Consider the following 20,710-nt stretch of genomic DNA (forward strand, 5'->3'; position numbering starts at 1 on the left):
ATAGGATGACAATGTTTATACTATAATGCTAGGCAAAAAATAACAGGTTCCCCAAACCTCTTCTACAGTAAGAACTATAGTTTATAAAGTTTAATTTTCTTTTCTTTTCCTTTCCTTTCTTTTACTAGTGCATGGGAGAGAGATGAAAATAAGTTGTCAAAATGTTAACAGAAGTCACTTCTTGATGTTGGGCTGTTGGGTGACCAATTTCTTTTCCTCAATATACTGATTTGATGCTTATGACCATGAAAATGTATTATTTTTGTAATCAGAATAATAGTTATTTTACTTCAGTAGAACTCATAGTGCATTTCAAAAATACTTTATATGCAGTATAAATTGAGGCTAGCACTGTCGTCAAGAGAATTTGCATTTGCACATTTCCTTATAGTTTTACGTGTGTGTGTGCGTTCATGTGTGTGTGTTACCTTGTATGAACTTTATAAGAAACTTAAGAGTAGGTATCGTTATCATCATCCCCTTTTCACAGATAAGGAAAGTGAGGGTCAGAGAAATTATAATATCCTGGCTTATACAACTTTGCCTGGTGCTTGTTTTACAGATTGTTTTCTCTGTGCCAATTTTTCAAAATATGTACAGACTACTGAAATATTTTCTAAATGTATGGATCAGTTTCTATAACATTACTGAACGGCATGAGCAATGGCTGAATTTAATGAATATGCAAATATATGCACACACATCTCAGTCTCAGTTGGTACTTTTCCACTACTATAGGAGCACCAGGGCCAAGCAGCTGTCCAGATGTGACTCCTTAAGCTGTAACCACAGACATAAACACCTCTCATAAATGAGGAACATTCTCACGATCTTGACACTGCAATCTCTTAGCAACTTCCCAGTGTCATCAGTAAACATTCCTCAATCTCCCAAAAAATGTTTGAGGTTTTTATCTTAATTATTTTTTTTTTCAATTTGTAAAGAGAAGTAGGGGAAGATAAAACTGGACAGCTGGGGGGACCAAATCTTCATGTTGTGTGGGACGTCTCAGCTACCTACAGTAGCCAGCATGGCTTTGGTCCTGCTTTCCACCGTCTGGCTCATCGTTCAAGCTCAAGGTAAGTACTAATATATTGACAGTTCCAAAGAATTGTTTCATCATTGTCACATCTTTCCAGAATAGGGAGAGAAAACTAAAGAAAAATTCTTTGTTATCAAAGCTGAACTGGAGGAGTAACTTGTTCTTCTCAATGTTTCCCTTCTCAATGGAAATTGTCTTCCACTCAGTTTCAAGAAACCAACCAACAAAATCCTTTAAATATTTTGTCAGTATTACCTCTCTTTCTCTAGCGATAGCCATAAAGCAGACTCCTGAACTAGAGCCTTATGAAGTAGTTCGTCCTAAAAAACTACACATTTTACACAAAAGAGAGATACAGAACAACCAGACAGAGAAGCATGGCAAAGAGGTAAGCAATGGGATGACCGTGGGATTTTTCTGTCATCTAAAGAGACAGTAAAGGACCTTTTTACTAGTAGAAGTAATGTCACAGTCAACATCTAGTAGTTTAGTCTTGAAGCCCATTTACACGAATGCTCCCCTTTGCCCAGGAGAGGGCATAGGATTTCTCTAAATGCTTTTACAATTAAGCAGCAGGAAGGGAGTTAACTCCCACACTGGATCAGAAAAAATAAAAGTTAGGGTGTTTCTCCAAGTCTGTGGGGGGAACAACAAAAAAAAGGACAGAATGGCAGTATTACTAGGAGGAGACATTCCTTGCCAAGCCCACCAAACCCATGTCTCCTTCCTACCCTCACCCCCTGGCCCCACTGAATTGCCTTTTGTCTATAATAGAGAAATCATATTATCTCATTAATTAACAAGATTTTTAAAATGTATTATAGATATTAAATTTCTTATGATTACATTTGTAATTATTATTCTATACAGCTACCTATATCATATTATAATTATTTTAGACTCATAAATATAAATTACCATTATATTATTAAATATTTTTAGGAAAGATATGAACCTGAACTTCAGTATCAGATGATATTAAATGGAGAAGAAGTTATTCTTTGCCTACAAAAAGCCGAGTAAGTTGTATTTCCTGCAAGTCTAATCACTGGATTATACCTAAGAGAATGTGGAAAAATAAATCTTGAGACTCTGTATACTGTCATTTGTCATAGAAGACATGAAGCATATTGAGCATTAGATGCTAATAGTTGGTGTTAATATTATCTAAGAAGTTTGATGTTTCCCTAGGAAATTATATGCAAAGAGTAAAACAAAGAGAGCTGCACGAATGACTTTCTTCCCTGCTGCTTTTGGAATTTGCTGAAAATATATTCCACCCAGATTAACTGAAACCTTTGATGTTACTTTCCATTACTTTTTGTTGTTGTTGTTCTGTAAAGCATTTTTATTTTTTTTAACATCTTTATTGGAGTAAAATTGCTTTACAATGGTGTGATAGTTTCAGCTATATAACAAAGTGAATCAGCTATATGTATACATATATCCCCATATCTCCTGTCTCTTGTGTCTGCCTCCCAACCTCCCTATCCCACTCCTCTAGGTGGTCACAAAACACTTAGCTGATCTCCCTGTGCTGTGTGGCTGCTTCCCACTAGCTATCTATTTTACATTTGGTAGAGTATATATGTCCATACCACTCTCTCACTTCGTCCCAGCTTACCCTTCCCTTGCCCTGTGTCCTCAAGTTCATTCTCTATGTCTACATCTTTACTCCTGTCCTGCCCCTAGGATCTTCAGAACCATTATTTATTTATTTATTTTTAGATTCCGTATATATGTGTTAGCATACGATATTTGTTTTTCTCTTTCTGACTTACTTCACTCTGTATGACAGACTCTATGTCCATCCACCTCATTACAAATAACTCAATTTCATTTCTCCTTATGGCTTAGTAATATACCATTGTATATATGTGCCACATCTTCTTTATCCATTCATCTGTCGATGGACACTTAGGTTGCTTCCATGTCCTGGCTATTGTAAATACTGCTGCAATTAATATTGTGGTACATGACACTTTTTGAATTATGGTTTTCTATGGTATATGCCCAGTAGTGGGATTGTGGGGTTGAATGGTAGTACTACTTTTACTTTTATAAGAAACCTCCATACTGTTCTCCATAGTGGCTGTACCAATTTACATTCCCACCAACAGTGCAGGAGGGTTCCCTTTTCTCCACACCCTCTCCAGCATTTATTGTTTGTAGATATTTTGATGGCCATTCTGACTGGTGTGAGGTGATACCTCATTGTAGTTTTGATTCGCATTTCTCTAATGATTAGTGATGTTGAGCATTCTTTCATGTGTTTGTTGACAATCTGTATATCATCTTTGGAGAAATGTCTATTTAGGTTTTCTGCCCATTTTTGGATTGGTTTGTTTGTTTTTGTGATATTGAGCTGCATGACCTGCTCGTAAATTTTGGAGATTAATCCTTTGTCAGTTGCTTCATTTGCAAATATTTTCTCCCATTCTGAAGATTGTCTTTTCATCTTGTTTATGGCTTCCTTTGCTGTGCAAAAGCCTTTAAGTTTCATTAGGTCCCATTTGTTTATTTTTCTTTTTATTTCCATTTCTCTAGGAGATGGGTCAAAAAGGATCTTGCTGTGATTTATGTCATAGATTGTTCTGCCTATGTCTTCCTCTAAGAGTTTGAGGCTGTCTGGCCTTACATTTAGGTCTTTAATCCAACTTGAGTTTATTTTTGTGTATGGTGTTAGGGAGTGTTCTAATTTCATTCTTATACATGTAGCTGTCCAGTTTTCCCAGCACCACTTACTGAAGAGACTGTCTTTTCTCCATTGTATATTCTTGCCTCCTTTACCAAAGATTAGGTGACCATATGTGCATGGGTTTACCTCTGGGTTTTCTATCCTGTTCCATTGATCTATATTTCTGTTTTTGTGCCAGTCCCATACTGTCTTGATTACTGTAGCTTTGTAGTATAGTCTGAAGTTAGGGAGCCTGATTCCTCCAGCTCCATTTTTCTTTCTCAAGATTGCTTTGGCTACTCAGGGACTTTTGTGTTTCAACACTAATTGTGAAATTTTTTGTTCTAGTTCTGTGAAAAATGCCTTTGGTAATTTGATAGGGATTGCATTGAATCTGCAGATTGCTTTGGGTAGTACAGTCATTTTCACAATGTTGATTCTTCCAGTCCAAGAACATGGTATATCTCTCCATCTGTTTGTAGCATCTTTAATATGTTTTATCAGTGTCTTATAGTTTTCTGCATACCGGTATTTTTTCTCCTTAGATAGGTTTATTCCTAGGTATTTTATTCTTTTTGTTGCAATGGTAAATGGGAGTGTTTCCTTAATTTCTCTTTCAGATTTTTCATCATTATTGTATAGGAATGCAAGAGATTTCTGTGCATGAATTTTATATCCTGCAACTTTACCAAATTCATTGATTAGCTCTAGTAGTTTTCTGGTGGCATCTTTACGATTCTCATTGTATAGTATCATGTCATCTGCAAACAGTGACAGCTTTACTTCTTTTCCGATTTGGATTCCTTTTATTTCTTTTTCTTCTCTGATTGCTGTGGCTAAAACTTCCAAAACTATGTTGAATAATAGCGGTGGGAGTGGGCAACCTTGTCTTTTTCCCGATCTTAGAGGAAATGGTTTCAGTTTTTCACCATTGAGAATGATGTTGGCTGTGGGTTTGTCATATATGGCCTTTACTTTTTTGAGGTAAGTTCCTTCTATGCCTACTTTCTGGAGAGTTCTTATCATAAATAGGTGTTGAATTTTGTTGAAAGCTGTTTCTACATGTGTTGAGAATATCATATGGTTTTTATCCTTCAATTTTTTAATATGGTGTATCACATTGATTGATTTGCTTATATTGAAGAATCCTTGCATTCCTGGGATAAACCACATTTGATCATGGTGTATGATCCTTTTAATGTGCTGTTGGATTCTGTTTGCTAGTATTTTCTGGAGGATTTTTGCATCTATGTTCGTCACTGATATTGGCCTCTAGTTTTCTTTTTTTGTGACATCTTTGTCTGGTTTGGGTGTCAGGGAGATGGTGGCCTCGTAGAATGAGTTTGGGAGTGTTAGTTTCTCTGCATTTTTTTGGAAGAGTTTGAGAAGGATGGGAGTTAGCTCTTCTCTAAATGTTTCATAGAATTCACCTGTGAAGCCATCTGTTCCTGGGCTTTTGTTCCTTGGATGATTTTTAATCACAGTCTCAATTTCTATGCTTGTGATTGGTGTTTACATTTTGTATTTCTTTCTGGTTCAGTCTCAGAAGGTTGGGCTTTTCTAAGAATTTGTCCATCTCTTCCAGGTTGTCCATTTTATTGGCATACAGTTGCTTATAGTAATCCTTCATGATTCTTTGTATTTCTGCAGGGTCAGTTGTTACTTCTTCTTTTTCATTTCTAATTCTGTTGATTTGAGTCTTCTCCCTTTTTTTCTTGAGGAGTCTGGCTAGAGGTTTATCAATTTTGTTTATCTTCTCAAAGAACCAGCTTTTAATTTTATTGAACTTTGCTGTTGTTTCCTTCTTTCTTTTTCAATTATTTCTCATCTGATCATTATGATTTCTTTCCTTCTGCTAACTTTGGGGTTTTTTTGTTCTTCTTTCTCTAATTGCTTTAGGTGTAATGTTAGGTTGTTTGAGATTTTTCTTATTTCTTGAAGTAGGATTGTATTGCTACAAGTTTCCCTCTTACAACTGCTTTTGCTGCATCCCATAGGTTTTGGGTGGTCGTGTCTTCATTGTCATTTGTTTCTAGGTGTTTTTTGATTTCCTCTTTGATTTGTTTGGTGATCTGTTGGATATTTAGTAGTGCATTGCTTAGCCTCCATGTGTTTGTACTTTTTACAGTTTTTTTTTTCCAGTAATTGGCATCAAGTCTCATAGCGTTGTGGTTGGAAAGGATACTTGATACAATTTCAATTTTCTTAAATTTAACAAGGCTTGATTTGTGACCCAAGATATGATCAATCCTGGAGAATGTTCCATGAGCACTTGAGAAGAATGTGTACTCTGTTGTTTTTGGCTGGAATGTCCTATAAATATCAATTAAGTCCATCTTGTTTAATGTATCATTTAAAGCTTGTGTTTCCTTATTTATTTTCATTTTGGATGATCTGTCCATTGTTGAAAGTGAGGTGTTAAAGTCCCCTACTATGATTGTGTTACTGTTGATTTCCTCTTTTATGGCTGTTAGCATTTGCCTTATGTTGAGGTGCTCCTATGTTGGGTGCAAAAATATGTACAATTGTTATGTCTTCTTTCTTGGATTGATCCCTTGATCATTATGTAGTGTCCTTCTTTGCCTCTTGTAATAGACTTTATTTTAAAGTCTATTTTGTCTGATATGAGAATTGTTACTCCAGCTTTCTTCTGATTTCCATTTACATGGAATATCTTTTTTTATCCCCTCACTTTCAGTATGTGTCCATAGGTCTGAAGTGGGTCTCTTGTAGACAGCATATATACGGGTCTTGTTTTTGTATCCATTCAGCCAGTCAATGTCTTTTGGTTGGAGCATTTAATCCATTTACATTTAAGATAATTCTAGATATGTATATTCCTTTTACCGTTTTCTTAATTGTTTTGGGTTTGTTTTTGTAGGTCTTTTCATTCTCTTGTGTTTCCTGCCTAGATAATTCCTTTAGCATTTGTTGTAAAGCTGGTTTGGTGGTGCTGAATTCTCTTAGCTTTTGCTTGCCTGTAAAGATTTTAATTTCTCCATCGAATCTGAATATGATCCTTTCTGGGTAGAGTAATCTTGGTTATAGGTTTTTCCCTTTCATCACTTCAAATATCTCCTGCCATTCCCTTCTGGCTTGCAGAGTTTCTGTTGAAAGATCAGCTGTTAACCTTATGGGGATTCCCATCTATGTTATTCGTTGCTTCTCCCTTGCTGCTTTTAACATTTTTTCTTTGTATTTCATTTTTGATAATTTGATTAATATGTGCCTTGGCGTGTTTCTCCTTGCATTTATCCTGTATGGGTCTCTGCATTTCCTGGACTTGATTAACTATTTCCTTTCCCATATTAGGGAAGTTTTCAACTATAATCTCTTCAAATATTTTCTCAGTCTCTTTCTTTTTCTCTTTTTTCTTCTGGGACCCCTATAATTCGAATGTTGTGTTTAATGTTGTCCCAGAGGTCTCTGAGACTGTCCTCAATTCTTTTCATTCTTTTTTCTTTATTCTGCTTTGTGGCAGTTATTTCCACTATTTTACTTCCAGCTCACTTATTTGTTCTTCTGCCTTATTCTGCTATTGATTCCTTCTAGAGAATTTTTAATTCCATTTATTCTGTTGTTCATCATTGTCTGTTTGCTCTTTAGTTCTTCTATGTCCCTGTTAAACATTTCTTGTATTTCTCCATTCTATTTCCAATATTTTGGATCATCTTTACTATCACTACTCTGAATTCTTTTTCATGTAGACTGCCTATTTTCTCTCATTTGTTTGGTGTGGTGGGTTTTTACTTTGCCCCTTCATCTGCTGTGTATTTCTCTGTCTTCTCATTTTGCTTAACTTACTGTGTTTGGGGTCTCCTTTTCACAGTGTGACATTGCACCAGCCTGAGGTGTGCCATATGTTCTCCCAGGGAAATTGTCTCTGGATCATGGGACCCTGGCAGTGGTGGGCTGCACAGGTTCCGGGAGGGGAGGTGTGGAGAGTGACCTGTGCTTGCACACAGTCTTCTTGGTGGCAGCAGCAGCAGCCTTAGCGTCTCATGCCCATCTCTGGGGTCTGCACGGATAGCTGTGGCTTGCGCCCATCTCTGAAGGTCATTTAGGTGGTGTTCTGAATCTCCTCTCCTCGTGCACCCTGAAACAGTGGTCTCTTGACTCTTAGGCAACTCCAGACATTTTCCCGGACAGCTGTGGCACACTAGCCCCCTTTAGGCTGTGTTCACGCAGTCAACCTCAGTCCTCTCCCTGGGGTCCGACCTCCGAAGCCTGAGCCTCAGCTCCCAGCCCCCGCCCACCCCAGCGGGTGAGCAGACAAGCCTCTCGGGCTGGTGAGTGCTGGTCGGCACCGATCCTCTGTGCAGGAATCTCTCCACTTTGCCCTCCGCACCCCTGTTACTGCACTCTCCTCCATGGCTCCAAAGCTTCTGCCCTCTGCTACCCGCAGTCTCTGCCTGCAAAGGGACTTCCTAGTGTGTGAAAACTTTTCTTCCTTCACAGCTCCCTCCCAGAAGTGCAGGTGCCGTCCCTATTCTTTTGTCTCAGTTTTTTCTTTTTTCTTTTGCCCTACCCAGGTATGTGGGGAGTTTCTTGCCTTTTGGGAAGTCTGAGGTCTTCTGCCAGTGTTCAGTAGGTGTTCTGTAGGAGTTGCTCCACATGTAGATGTATTTTTGATGTATTTTGGGGGAGGAAGGTGATCTCCCTATCTTACTCCTCTGCCATCTTGAAGGTCCTCTCCTCCATTACTTTTATAATAACATATATCTAATGCTCATTCAGGGCACACAAGTTTGAGATAGATCTCAGGGTATGGGGCTCCACCAAGTTCTATAATAGTAAATTCTCCCTGAATACAATGGTCCTTCATGTGTATTTACGACCTAACACCCTAGAGAGATCCTTTGGAGGCTATATCCTTGGTTCAAAGAATCCCAAAATAATCCATTTGAAGGTAGAAAAATTCCTATGTGATTTTTCTATCAGAAAAGTATTTCAGGGTATTTCTTTCCTCAGATCTAAGAGGTATAACTAATGCTTTGATTTGCTTCAGGAACAGACTTCTGATGTTGGAAAAGGACCAGTGGTCAGAATGCCAGCTCTTTCTCACTGTAGACATTATCATTCCTTTAGTACTGATGATCATACAGGAATATCAGCCTTTATTACCACCATGAGAGTATCATGCAACTTTCTGCTCTCTACAGGCATCTCCTGGGGCCAGACTACCCTGAAACATATTACTCACCCAGAGGAGAGAAAATCACAAAAAGCCCTCAGAACAGGGTAGGTTCTGAATGCTTTCTGGGACTCTTACTTGGATCTGCTGCTTACATCATAAGATTCATAGGTTCAATGGCAACTTTAAAAAAATTAAAGGACTTGAAAACAGGGTGCTCATCTAAGACCAGTGAGATAACAGATGAAAAAAATTGTATCTTTTTTAAAAGATAGGAGTAGTAGGAGGCTTCCAAGTGTTGCATTTTTAGAAGCAACCAAAAGTCTGCTTTCTCCTAAACCATCTTATCAATAGGTTAGAAATATTGTTCCCTAGGTACTTGAAAGGTCATGTCGCTGTTTACTGTTTTCTAATGATATATACATTTATCCTGAGATCAGCAAAGGTATATCAATTATTTAATTAATATATCTGGTTAAACCACCATCATATGAATAATGCCAAAGTATAGATATCACACATAGAGAATCAAGGCCAAGGGAAAAACAGGAAGAGAATATAAAAGGACTCATTCATAGAGTATTACCAAGCTAAGCTAGTTTCTCAGAGCCACCCTCCATGGTGCCCCAAACATCTATGTTTCTATAAAAAAACAGACAAGACTTATGCCACAGAATGACTCTCCATTCCCTTCTCAAGTCAAGACTCTCATTTCATGCACGTCTGGATTGTTGCTAACATTGACCTCTGGGGAAAATATCTGATAAATTTATTCATGCTTAAGTGTGAATGGCCAGTGATATCTTAATGTGGTATCTTTACCAAGTCGTCTATAAGAAAATGTTTATGATGACAAGGTTTCTTACAAAGGAAAGAAAGACACAGATGGATTTTCAGACCCTGAGGTAAGTCAGTTTATTTTGAGCAAGAGTTTACGCATTAGCTTTCTTGGATCATTCTACATAAGTGACCCACTACTTTGCTTCTTCAAAGCGCCAACCATGTGTGAATCTCTAGTTGTAGATAAATTCTCTGGGCTTTGGATGCTGGTAAAGGGATGCCACTAACACACTAGTTAAAATAAAGAGTTGGACTAGTTAGTCTGAGGGGCTCAGGAGTGGTGGTGTGGCCCCTTGAGGACTCTAGAATCTGGAAAAATGAATACCTCATTTTATTGATATGTGATGCACAGTGGAGCTTGCACAAGGGAACTAAATTCTCAAAAGTTGACACTCAAACCTGAGAGCTCTTGGGGAGTGCTGTAGATCCCATGGGGGAACTGGCTACTTCTGAAATGCAGCATCCACTCTTGCCACGAGTCCATTTAGATTCAAATTCCCCGTGGAGTAGTTCATGAAACCACTGAGGTTCTCAATGTTTTTGTTTCTGGGAACTGGTCTGGCCACAGCCACTACTTGAAAAACTTTCCTACATATTCAAGATAAGAGATTTCAACACAACTGTGATATATTTATTTTTGTAGTTAAAAAAAAAAAAAAAAACACATTTTTTCCAACCTTAGGAGCACTGCTACTATAAAGGACACGTCCTAAATGAAGAGGATTCTGTTGCCAGCATTTGTACTTGTGATGGGCTGAGGTGAGTGCCACTTGCAAAAATGTTAAACATCAAGCACCATTTTGCTACACAAAATTGAGTCTTTCTGAACTTCTTGGTAAAATAGTCTCCATTGATAAAATGTTGAATATATGTGGTTAAAGTGAAGAATAATGTATCATTCTTGCACTCATTATCTGCGGTTCTAGTAAAAGTTAACGTTAGCAATTTTTAAACAAGTACTACATTCTGGAGCTTGATGATATCTGGATCCATTTTCATGTTTATCACCCACTCTACCACTCACTCCCCGAAACCACCTGTTTCATTTTCTTAAAGATTCTACCCTGCAATTGTCATGGTTGAACATAATTTTTAGAAGTTTGTGTGTATGGGTATGTGTGTGTGTCTGTGCGGTATTTCTGTTTACTAAAGTAATTCTTGCCAATTAGGGAAAATTTGTAGTGTGAGAAAGCACAAATACAAAAATATCCACCATAAAAATTTACCTCTGTGTATCACTATTATTAATATTTTGTCATGGTTGCTGCCTTTTATGCATTTAGACAAATATATCTTTTACATGATTGAAATATGAAATAAAATATACATGATTCTTTGGCCAACCTGGGACATACCACATGAGATCATAAGCCTTTTCCCAGATCATAAAATACCTTCATAGATGTAATTTTTAACAGCTGTGTTGCCTTTCTAATATTCCATCATATGGATTTACTTTGTATTTCTGAACTAATTTTCCTTCTATGAAGAGAAAATCTTTAAGTTAATACTAATTACAAATTGTTCCTCTGGCTGATCTGCTCATCATTCTTTCTCTCTTCTGGGGTTCTAGGTATCTAAACATGCCCTTTACTGCATTTTCCATTATATGCCTGGGACCTGCCAAGAAATATTTATTTGCTAAATGTGAAAATAAACTATGGTGTAAATTCCAAATTCTTTGGGATAGCTTCATCTTAGTACTTCTTGTTCAGAATTCTCTAGGTAATTAAAATAGGCTCTATTTTAGTATTGACAAATACTGAGTATAACTTAAGTTAGCAAAAGTTAGCTGCAAGGCCTACAAATGAAAACTCTATGTGTGAGTTTGGGATTGAGGGAGAGGTATCCCTCCACTCTGGTCAGTGGATGTGACTCTGGCAGACAATCTTGAAATATGAGCCTCTGTATCTCACAGGGGATACTTCACACATCACAATCAGAGATACATGATAAAGCCTCTGAAAAGCACAGACCAAGAAGAACATGCTGTCCTCATATACAACCAGGAGGAGCTAGACCCAGCTAATCACACCTGTGGTGTAAGAAATGTTGGCAGGAAACAGGGGCTTATTCGAACCTCAAGGTCACTCAAAAGGCCAGAGGTGAGTGCAGCTTTCCTACCAACATTCATTTCAACTGTCTCAGCAATGACGTATGAAATACTGGTGCACTCAGCAATAACGTCGTATGAGTAAAGCCCAACCCTTATTTACTTATTTAAATCTCTTTGTAAGCTTTTTAATCTCTTAGGTTGAAGATATTATTAACAACGTTCTTTCACTCTTTGTAAAGGAAGACTTTCTTCAGGCTGAGAAATACATCGATCTCTTTTTGGTGCTGGATAATGCCTTTGTGAGTATCAAATATAAGTACTTCCTGGCCAGTTAAGTCAACTTTTAAGTTTTCTTATCAAGCAGACACAAGCAATAAACTATTCTAGCTGAAAATACAAAGCCTGTCCACCTGATTGTCTTGTCTGTTCTACCTGCTTTGTCAGAAATAGTTTTCATTCACCCCCCCCTTTAAAATCTTCTGCCAAAATATTCAGATATTGGAAATATACTTAATGCCAGATAGCAACAGTAAAACAACCACAATAACTAGAAACATAAAAGAATGGGTTATTAATATCTTTTTAAAGTTCTCACTATAATACATATAGACATAAAACTATATATACTTTACAAATTACATTCATATGGTCAAAAATACTAGAATCTGTGCTTCTAACTCTCAAATACTGCTTTATAACCAAATTTTAATAATATTAAATTGGTTTAAAAACATTGAAATTAATTTGATTTATTCAAATTAATTTGAATTGAAATTTCATATGAATGCCAAATTGTTCTCCTGCCAAAAACTTCTTACATTTGAATTAGAATTTGTTGAAATAGATTCTTATACAAGATAGACGTGGAATGAATAGACATGTATTTACACTGAAATGTGTAATTTTTCTTAGAATGTAAAATCCTGTACCCCATCAGCTTTCTCATTTCAATTTGTGGTTTTAATTACTCTTTGTATTTTGTGTTTTACAGTATAACATGTATAATAGGAATATAACTTTGATAAGAAGCTTTGTATTTGATGTGATAAACCTACTCAACGTGGTAAGCTAATTGTTCTCTAAACATATATTTCCACACAGGAGCTTAGGGCTTCCCTACGTGTTCACCAGATAAGGAGCTGGGAGAGTCACAATGGCTTAAAGCCAGCAGTTTTGGGAAATTTAGCAGATAATGATCAACATCAAGGTAAAATCACATATACTGTAGCAAAGGCAACTTCTAGGTTTTCTATTTTCAAAATTCGGATACATTTATACATCACTTGTGGTCAGTAAAATGTCTAAAATACTAAAGAAATCTCTCCTACTATATAGCACAGGAAACTATATTCAATATCCTGGGATAAACCATAATGGAAAAGAATATGAAAAAGAATATATATATATATATATATATATATATATATAAAACTGAGTCACTTTGCTGTACAGCAGAAATTAACACATTGTAATTCAACTGTACTTCAATCAAAATTTTTTTAAAAAGAAATCTCAAACATTTTCCTGAAGAAAAATGTTCTTTCCATAGATTTATAATACCATAGATGTTCAAGTGGCCTTGATAGGTATGGAAATCTGGTCTCATGGTGATAAGATAGAGGTGGTACACAATATAGGTGTCACCTTTAACAACTTTCTGAATTGGCATCGTTCTAACCTGGGGAAGATGAAGATCCATGACCACGCTCAGCTACTCAGGTGAGCACACACTGGACAGGGACGGGCCTATTTTGGCAGAGAAGATAGTTATCCCAAAGGTTTCTTGGCAGAGATTCCTGTTCAATTCTACCTCCCTGATCAGTTGTCAGAGAGCCTAAACTTCTACTATCAGCAGTTCACCTGTGAGATTGATTATTGGAGACCCATGTCAGAACACTAAAATCGACTCTGGGATGTGGGATAGCCATCTGTGGTCATTATAATGCTATAGAACAGCAGAAGCTTTTCTGGGGCCTCATGAATATGAAAAGGGTAGGGGAAGTAGGGAAATCTCAAACATAGTTGAAGAAAGCTGATGGTTCCGAATATTCAAATTGTGACAATGTACCTGTAACTTTCACACAGTGGAATTGGCTTCAAAAATCGAATTACAGGACTGGCAGCCTCGAATTCATTGTGCGCCCCATCGTCTGTTGCCGTTATTGAGGTCTGTAAAAATATAGCTCCGTGAGGTTCTATAACCTCCAGGAAGACAAGTGCAATGTCTTATTCAGAGTTAGCACGATGTACATTTGCTGAGTCAGTAAATAAAAGGAGAAATGAACCTCCTGCTAGATCACTACACTGATGATTCCTTGGATGATGAAACAGAATATCTCTTTACATTGACCATCCCAGAGGTTTCACCCTTTAGTTTGTGTTAGGGAATAAGAACAGGAAGATTGGGACATAAAGGGAATCCAGGTACCCTCTGGGGCCCGAGGCAACTTCAAATTAATCATCCCTAGTATCTAAGGCCAGGAAGGTCAGACAAAGTGCTTGCTGGTGTCATATGGACAAACACTACCAATGTCATAGGCATCACGGCAATAGTTTTTGGAGGTCTTTGAGTATATATTATGGTGTATTTTAGTACTTCTTATGAAGAATAGAATTACCATAATTTAACCATGGTTTACCAAGAATTCATCATTAATTCAGCAAATATTGATTGAGCACTGGCTCAATGGTTAGATTCCCAGGAGGCAATCATTTCAAATGTTCATGCAACAATTTACAATTACCAATGACAGGGGAAGAAACTCAATGATTTAATAATTTTCATCTGTCAAACTATTTTTTTGTAACACTGAACATTGGCAAAAATTAACAAACAACTGAATAAAATCAGAAGTAATAGATATTTCTATTTTTTTTTCCAGGGTAAGAGAAAGAATAGTGTCTCTCTTGTAGGAGTGATGGCACATGAGTTGGGTCATGTCCTCGGTATGCCTGATGTTCCATATAACACCAAGTGTCTCTCTGGGAGTTGTGTGATGAATGAATATCTGAGGTGAGCCCTTGTCACCCTAGAGAAAAAAATATTTCTTAAATCTTAAAGAATTCAGATGCAGCCTATATAGTTGGATGGACATTTTTTTTTTTTACGTAAGGCTGTGTTTCCTGCTAATTCACCCTCCAGCTTCTTTTTTCTTTTCTTTTCTTTTTTTTTTTTTTTTTTGGCTGCACCACACAGCATGTGGGATCTTAGTTCCCCAACCAGGGATCAAACCCGTGCCCCCTGCATTGCAAGTGCAGAGCCTTAACCACTGGACTGCCAAGGAAATCCCCACCCTCCAGCTTCTTCATGTGTAAGATTTACCAGCTAGCAGAGTTCATTATTTAAGATCTCCAAATATGCCAAGATAGAGTTTACAAGTATAGTGACCATGTTATTTTAACTTAATATATTTTCTAAAAATATTTATCTAATTAAGATGATGACAACATCCTTATAAATCCTCATCACCAATCAATTCATTTTTATGTTATTAATAGTTGCCTTTTAATTCCAGGCACTTTGCAAGGACCTGGGATAGAAAAATGAATAAACATACCTTGCTTTTGAAGTGTTCATAAATAGATAAATATGTCCATAGAACCTCTAATTCTGCAATTATTTCCTTTCACTATTCATTGTTATTATCGCTTACCTCTTAGCCCTCGGTGAGATGAGTGAATGATAACAAATGGTGAGGCTCATCACTGCTGCCCTTTAGGACAGAAGTGAATCCACACGGGAATTTAAATTCTTCCAACTCTACAACTGGGTGTCTAGGAAAAGAATTTTCCAACCAGCATAGTATGCATGCTCTATCACGCTCCACATATAACATGGTCCATTTATACTAAATTTGGAATTTTCATTGAACTACGTAATATAGTTAGACAAGTCAGATTCTCATGGTCACTTATCACTGTGTGTCATGGTATTTCTCATTTTTCTTCTGGTTACAGTTCAAAATTCCCAAAGGATTTCAGTACAGTCAGTCGCTCACATTTTATAAAATATATTTTATCTCAAAAACCAAGATGCTTGCTGCAAACATTGGTTCCTAAAAATATGATGATAAAACCAGTGTGTGGGAACCAACTTCTGGAAGTAGGAGAAGTCTGTGATTGTGGCTCTCCTGAGGTATGAAAATATCCACGGTTTAAAAAATTTACTAAAGAGTTATTGTTGCATAAGAATTATACTGTTTTCTTTCTTTTTTTTTTTTCCTTTAAAATGTTCTTTTGGAAATTCTTTTTAAAGACAAACTTGGCATCTTAGTAAAAAGTAGGCCTGCACTTGTTTTCACTACTGCTTTTAGTAATCTTTTGAAAAGCATTTCAAAGCCAGGATACACTTATGACATGATTGTATGAAGTTCAGTGTAAAGAAGTAAATCATTAACTATAACATGTCACTTATGATCTTTTCTAGATATATTAGTCAGAAATTCCTAAATCACATAAAGTCACAGCTGATCATTTGTTGAGCAATAACAATTAAAAGTCTAGAAGTAAGTTCTCTCCATAGAAAGAGAGCTGGCCTTCTCTCATCAAACCAGTGTGTAAACGAGAAATTAAAACAGGAGAAAAAAGAAAAATCACACAAACCTGTAGAAAATGGAGTAATATAGAATGTCTAAGATAATTACTATACTTCTGCTAATCTTCATAAAAATCTGGCCCCTTCAAGGCATCAGTGTACTCTGAAGAATGTCTCTGATAGAACATTTACTAGCAATCCCAGACTAAGTTTCTAAAAGAAAGCATTCTATTTTCTTAGCAATCTTTTTACTTTTAAGACTGAGAAAATGAGTTACTATTTGAAGAGAATTTTTATGTGTCAATCTGCAAAATGCTTTTATAATCACCATCTCCTTATTACTCACAACAAATCTACAAAATAGGTTTGTCATTCTCCCAATTTAGAAAAGAAGTGAGACGCAGAAAATTTAAGTAACTAGATCCAAGGGTACAAAGCTAGTAATTGGTGAAGCCTACTGTAACCCAAGACTTATCCATTACTTTAAGAGGCTCTATGACAATGCGGAAGGCATGTAATCTCTCTATGCCTGAGTTTATTTATTCAGAAATTTTAAGCTATTGAATTATATTAAAAGTTTACATGGTGCAACTTAATCATTTGCAAAGAATATTGCAAATATTCTCTTAATTATAATGAGATATGAAATTTTACAAATGATGCGATACTTTACAATAAGTTAGACTTATTTTATCTCATTCTTACTTCCTTACATTCCCATGTGGTTTCTTGGGTGGAGGATCATTGAAGTTGTTCACAATCCTTGGTATTTCTAATTTCAGCAGGTAAATAACGTGTATTCAGTACATACAGACATACATACAAAAAAAAGAGGGAGGGAAGGGAGGAGGAGAGAGAGAAACTACTATATATGATGTATAATATCTAATATTCTTTAAGTATATCATCCAACTGCTACACTGTTTCCATGTCTTGTTGATTTTCTTCTTCTGCAGTTGAATAAAATCAGAGAGTTAGAAAGCTCGATCTTACGAACAACTGAATTTTTAAACAACTGTTTTCTTATCTAAAAAGTAGTGTATATACACTTTATATAGTATCCTTTAGTGAAAAATCCAGTTTTCCATGATCTTATATGCTATTTTATTATTTTTATGTACATATTTAGGTATTTTTCTAGATTTACAAAATATTCTATCTATCTGTCTAGATATTATCACACAACCAGAATGCTATTTTAATGACTGTAACTATGAAACACATTTTAATCTTTAATAGAAAATTTCTTCACTGGCTTTTTTTTTTTTTTTTTTTTTTTTTTTTGCAGTGTTTACATAGCAATTATTCAGTGTTCACTCTTCCATAAAACTCCCGGTATTTTTTTTTTTTTGTCAACTTGCCCACAAATACAATTGAGATTCTGGTTGAAACGTGTTAAATTCATAATTCACTCTGGAGGCCACTGGCATTTTCACAATATTAAGTATTGTCTTAAAAGACAAGTTGCCTTTGAAGTTTTTCAGGCAAGTTATATAAAATGTTCTTCATGTAGTTCTTGTACATTTTGAAAGCTTATTTTGAAGTATTTTCAATTTTTTCTTTTTGCTCTTAATATGTGTAATTTTTTTTTATTTAGGTTCTAGTTTATTAGTGTTCTTGACGTTATTTTATTGTTATCTTAAACAGCTATCTTAGTGACTCATTCAAAGTTTCTAGAGTTGATCCTCTGTTTTTTTCCTAGGTCAAGAATTGTACCACATATGAATAATGAAAGTGTGAATTTACGTTCCAATTATTACACTTTTATGTATTTTTTCACTCATAGCATTTGTCAGAATTTATATTAAAATATAGCCTATGAGTAATTTTTTAAAATTAATTTTTATTGGAGCACAGTTGCTTTACATTGCTTATAAATAATTCTTGTCTTATAGTTTACATTATTGAATATATTTTTGCTATTCATCAGATAGATTTTCTTTATCATAATGATGCATAACGCTGTTCATAGCTCAGTAATATACGCTTAAATAGGTAAATAATGGCTACATAATTTGTGCTAGTTTTTGCCATCTATCACAATAATATTAGTTGTTTTCTCCCCTCAACCTTTTAATATGATGGATTATGTTACTTTATTCTATACAGTTGAGTCACTCTTGCATTTTTGGTGACAAAAAAATCCTGCATAGTTTGTAATAAAGAGTTGTTATATAAATAAGCTAGTGTTTTACTAATATTTTATTCAAGTTTTTGCATTTATATTCATAAATGAGAATAGTATGTATGTGTATATTCATTACCAAATCTCATTATCGAAATTATGCAGGCTTGGTAAAATGAATTAAGGACTAAGAAAATTTTTTTCTCTATCTTCAAGCTGTTTGAATAGTATAGAAATATTGTCCTTTGAACTTTTAAATTAACTTACATGTAATACCATGTGGGCAAATTTATTTGGGATAATTCTTGGATAATTCTATTTTTGTCCTTTCAGGAGGTAGTTTTCACTACTCAGCATTTTTTCTATTATTAAATTTCCTTGGTCATTTCCATTGGAATTTGTATAGCAGAGTAATTTAGTTTAGAAAGTGAAATTTCACTGTCATCTTGTACCAGAATTCTGTACACCTAGTCTATGGGAAAAAAAATACTTGAACCCACTTTCCCATTGTGTGTGTGCTTTAAAGGAATGTGCCAATCCTTGCTGTGAGGCCATGACCTGTATGTTAAAACCTGAAGTTGACTGTGGAAAAAACAGTAAACCTTAACACGTAAGACTTTTATTGCTTTCTTTGTTTCCAAATATTTTCATACTTCTATGTGACTTAAGAAAGATGTGACATTGAGTTCTACACTAAAACACAATTTATTTTACATTTTTAAAATAACTCAGTTTCAGAAATGAAAAAAGCCATCAATATAAACATAAATAACTCAGAGTTGTGTGTATACTAATATAGTAATGAGAAAAGTGGCTACTTTATCATCTACTAGATCAGGACTGCTGAAATCTGTGCTAAAATGGTATAAATTTCTATTAGATAGTTATAAGTTTAACACAAAGTAATATGACAGACAGAAAATTTTATTTAAAAAGGTCTCAATTGAAGAGCAAATTTTGTTCTTAAGTGCTGATCATTGAAACTTGCAGGTAGTCAGAAAATAACATTTAAGAGCACACAAGATTTAGCAATTTTATTCCTTTCAAAATGCCTCAATAATTCATAATTCACTTATTATTTTTGTGTTTTACACACTCCTACATGAGTTAGACTAGGAAACCTAATTGTTCTGAATATATTCCTTTCAGTGAAAAACAGTCTACAAATCTAAAAATGGCAACAACAACAAAAAGTTATAAATAGGGGAAAGGTTCAGGATAAATTATATTAAAGGCATTATTCTTACAAATCCCCACCCTTTCCTGAATTTCCTGAATCTTTTCTGGGATGGAAACTGCAGAGAGATTATAAAGGGAATAATCGACTCAAAAACGATTGACTATAACTTCCTCAAGGAAAGGATCAGAAAGGTCATAAGATGAGGAGGATCATTCATTCTCTCACCAAGCATCATTGCACTCAGCTGAACCCCTGGTGTGATCCACGCTGCAGGGAATGCTAGACATTAGGCCCATTTCCTTCCTCTGTCACAGAGACCAGACGCATAGCATCGCAAAAAATATCCATTCAACTTTTCAGGGGCTTGGAATGATAGATGGGCATGTCCCATTACCCGGCAAGATTGGCAATTTAGTATCATAGAAAGAAAATTGCACTTAGACTCAGGCAACTTCAATTCTTTTCTTAGTTCTTCCCAAAACTAGGGACTTTAAGCCAAGTTATTTAATTAGTTTTCTCACCTGTAAAATGAAGCTAATGATATTGTCTTTCAGTAGTGGTTGTTAGCATTTTTTAAATTCTATAAATATTTATTATTATTACATAATATTTTATAATTTATAATAACCTTGGCTTCCAAACTTTTTTCTTTTGATCAGAGAATGAATCCAAAAATCCACTTCATTGAGATGCTACTTGCCAGGACAAGAATCAAGAAATCTAAACATGCCAGGAATCTTGCATATTCTCACTGTTGTCCTGAGATATATTTTGCTTTTCACTTGTCATTATGCTTCCTATATTTTTACCACTCCAGCCAACAGGTCAATAAATGTATTTAGAGAAGCTGCATGTTTTCTAAGCCTGATCTTTAATATATTTTTAAGGACCCTGAAGCTGTTGTTTAGCTCTGCTCTTTGGAGAACAAAAGCAATTAGCCTTTGACTAAAACACCTCAAAATTTTCTGCTGAATTATGCAGGCTCAATTCAGAATTGTAAAATGACAAGTGACATGCGTTTTAACCCCACTTTTATTTTAGTATAGTCCATGAAAATATAAGGCCATTTGATGAGTGAAGTCTTTGATGCAAGAAAGGAAAGCACAGTTCACGTGTCATTTC

General features: G+C 35.6%; 1 protein-coding gene across 1 annotated transcript; it reads left to right on the forward strand.

Annotated features, from left to right (window-relative positions):
- The first annotated feature begins 991 nt into the window (after window positions 1-991).
- On the forward strand, window positions 992-19,015 carry ADAMDEC1 (ADAM like decysin 1). The gene is made up of 13 exons (XM_059071073.2): window positions 992-1,079; window positions 1,312-1,430; window positions 1,985-2,061; window positions 8,882-8,960; window positions 10,376-10,452; window positions 11,612-11,798; window positions 11,989-12,048; window positions 12,741-12,812; window positions 13,299-13,468; window positions 13,835-13,916; window positions 14,632-14,762; window positions 15,707-15,884; window positions 18,935-19,015. The coding sequence occupies exons 1-13, from the start codon at window positions 992-994 to the stop codon at window positions 19,013-19,015; spliced, it is 1,401 nt and encodes a 466-aa protein (XP_058927056.1).
- The last annotated feature ends 1,695 nt before the right edge of the window (window positions 19,016-20,710 follow it).

This window comes from Kogia breviceps, chromosome 8, assembly GCF_026419965.1.
Source record: "Kogia breviceps isolate mKogBre1 chromosome 8, mKogBre1 haplotype 1, whole genome shotgun sequence".
Taxonomy (NCBI): Eukaryota; Metazoa; Chordata; class Mammalia; order Artiodactyla; family Physeteridae; genus Kogia; species Kogia breviceps.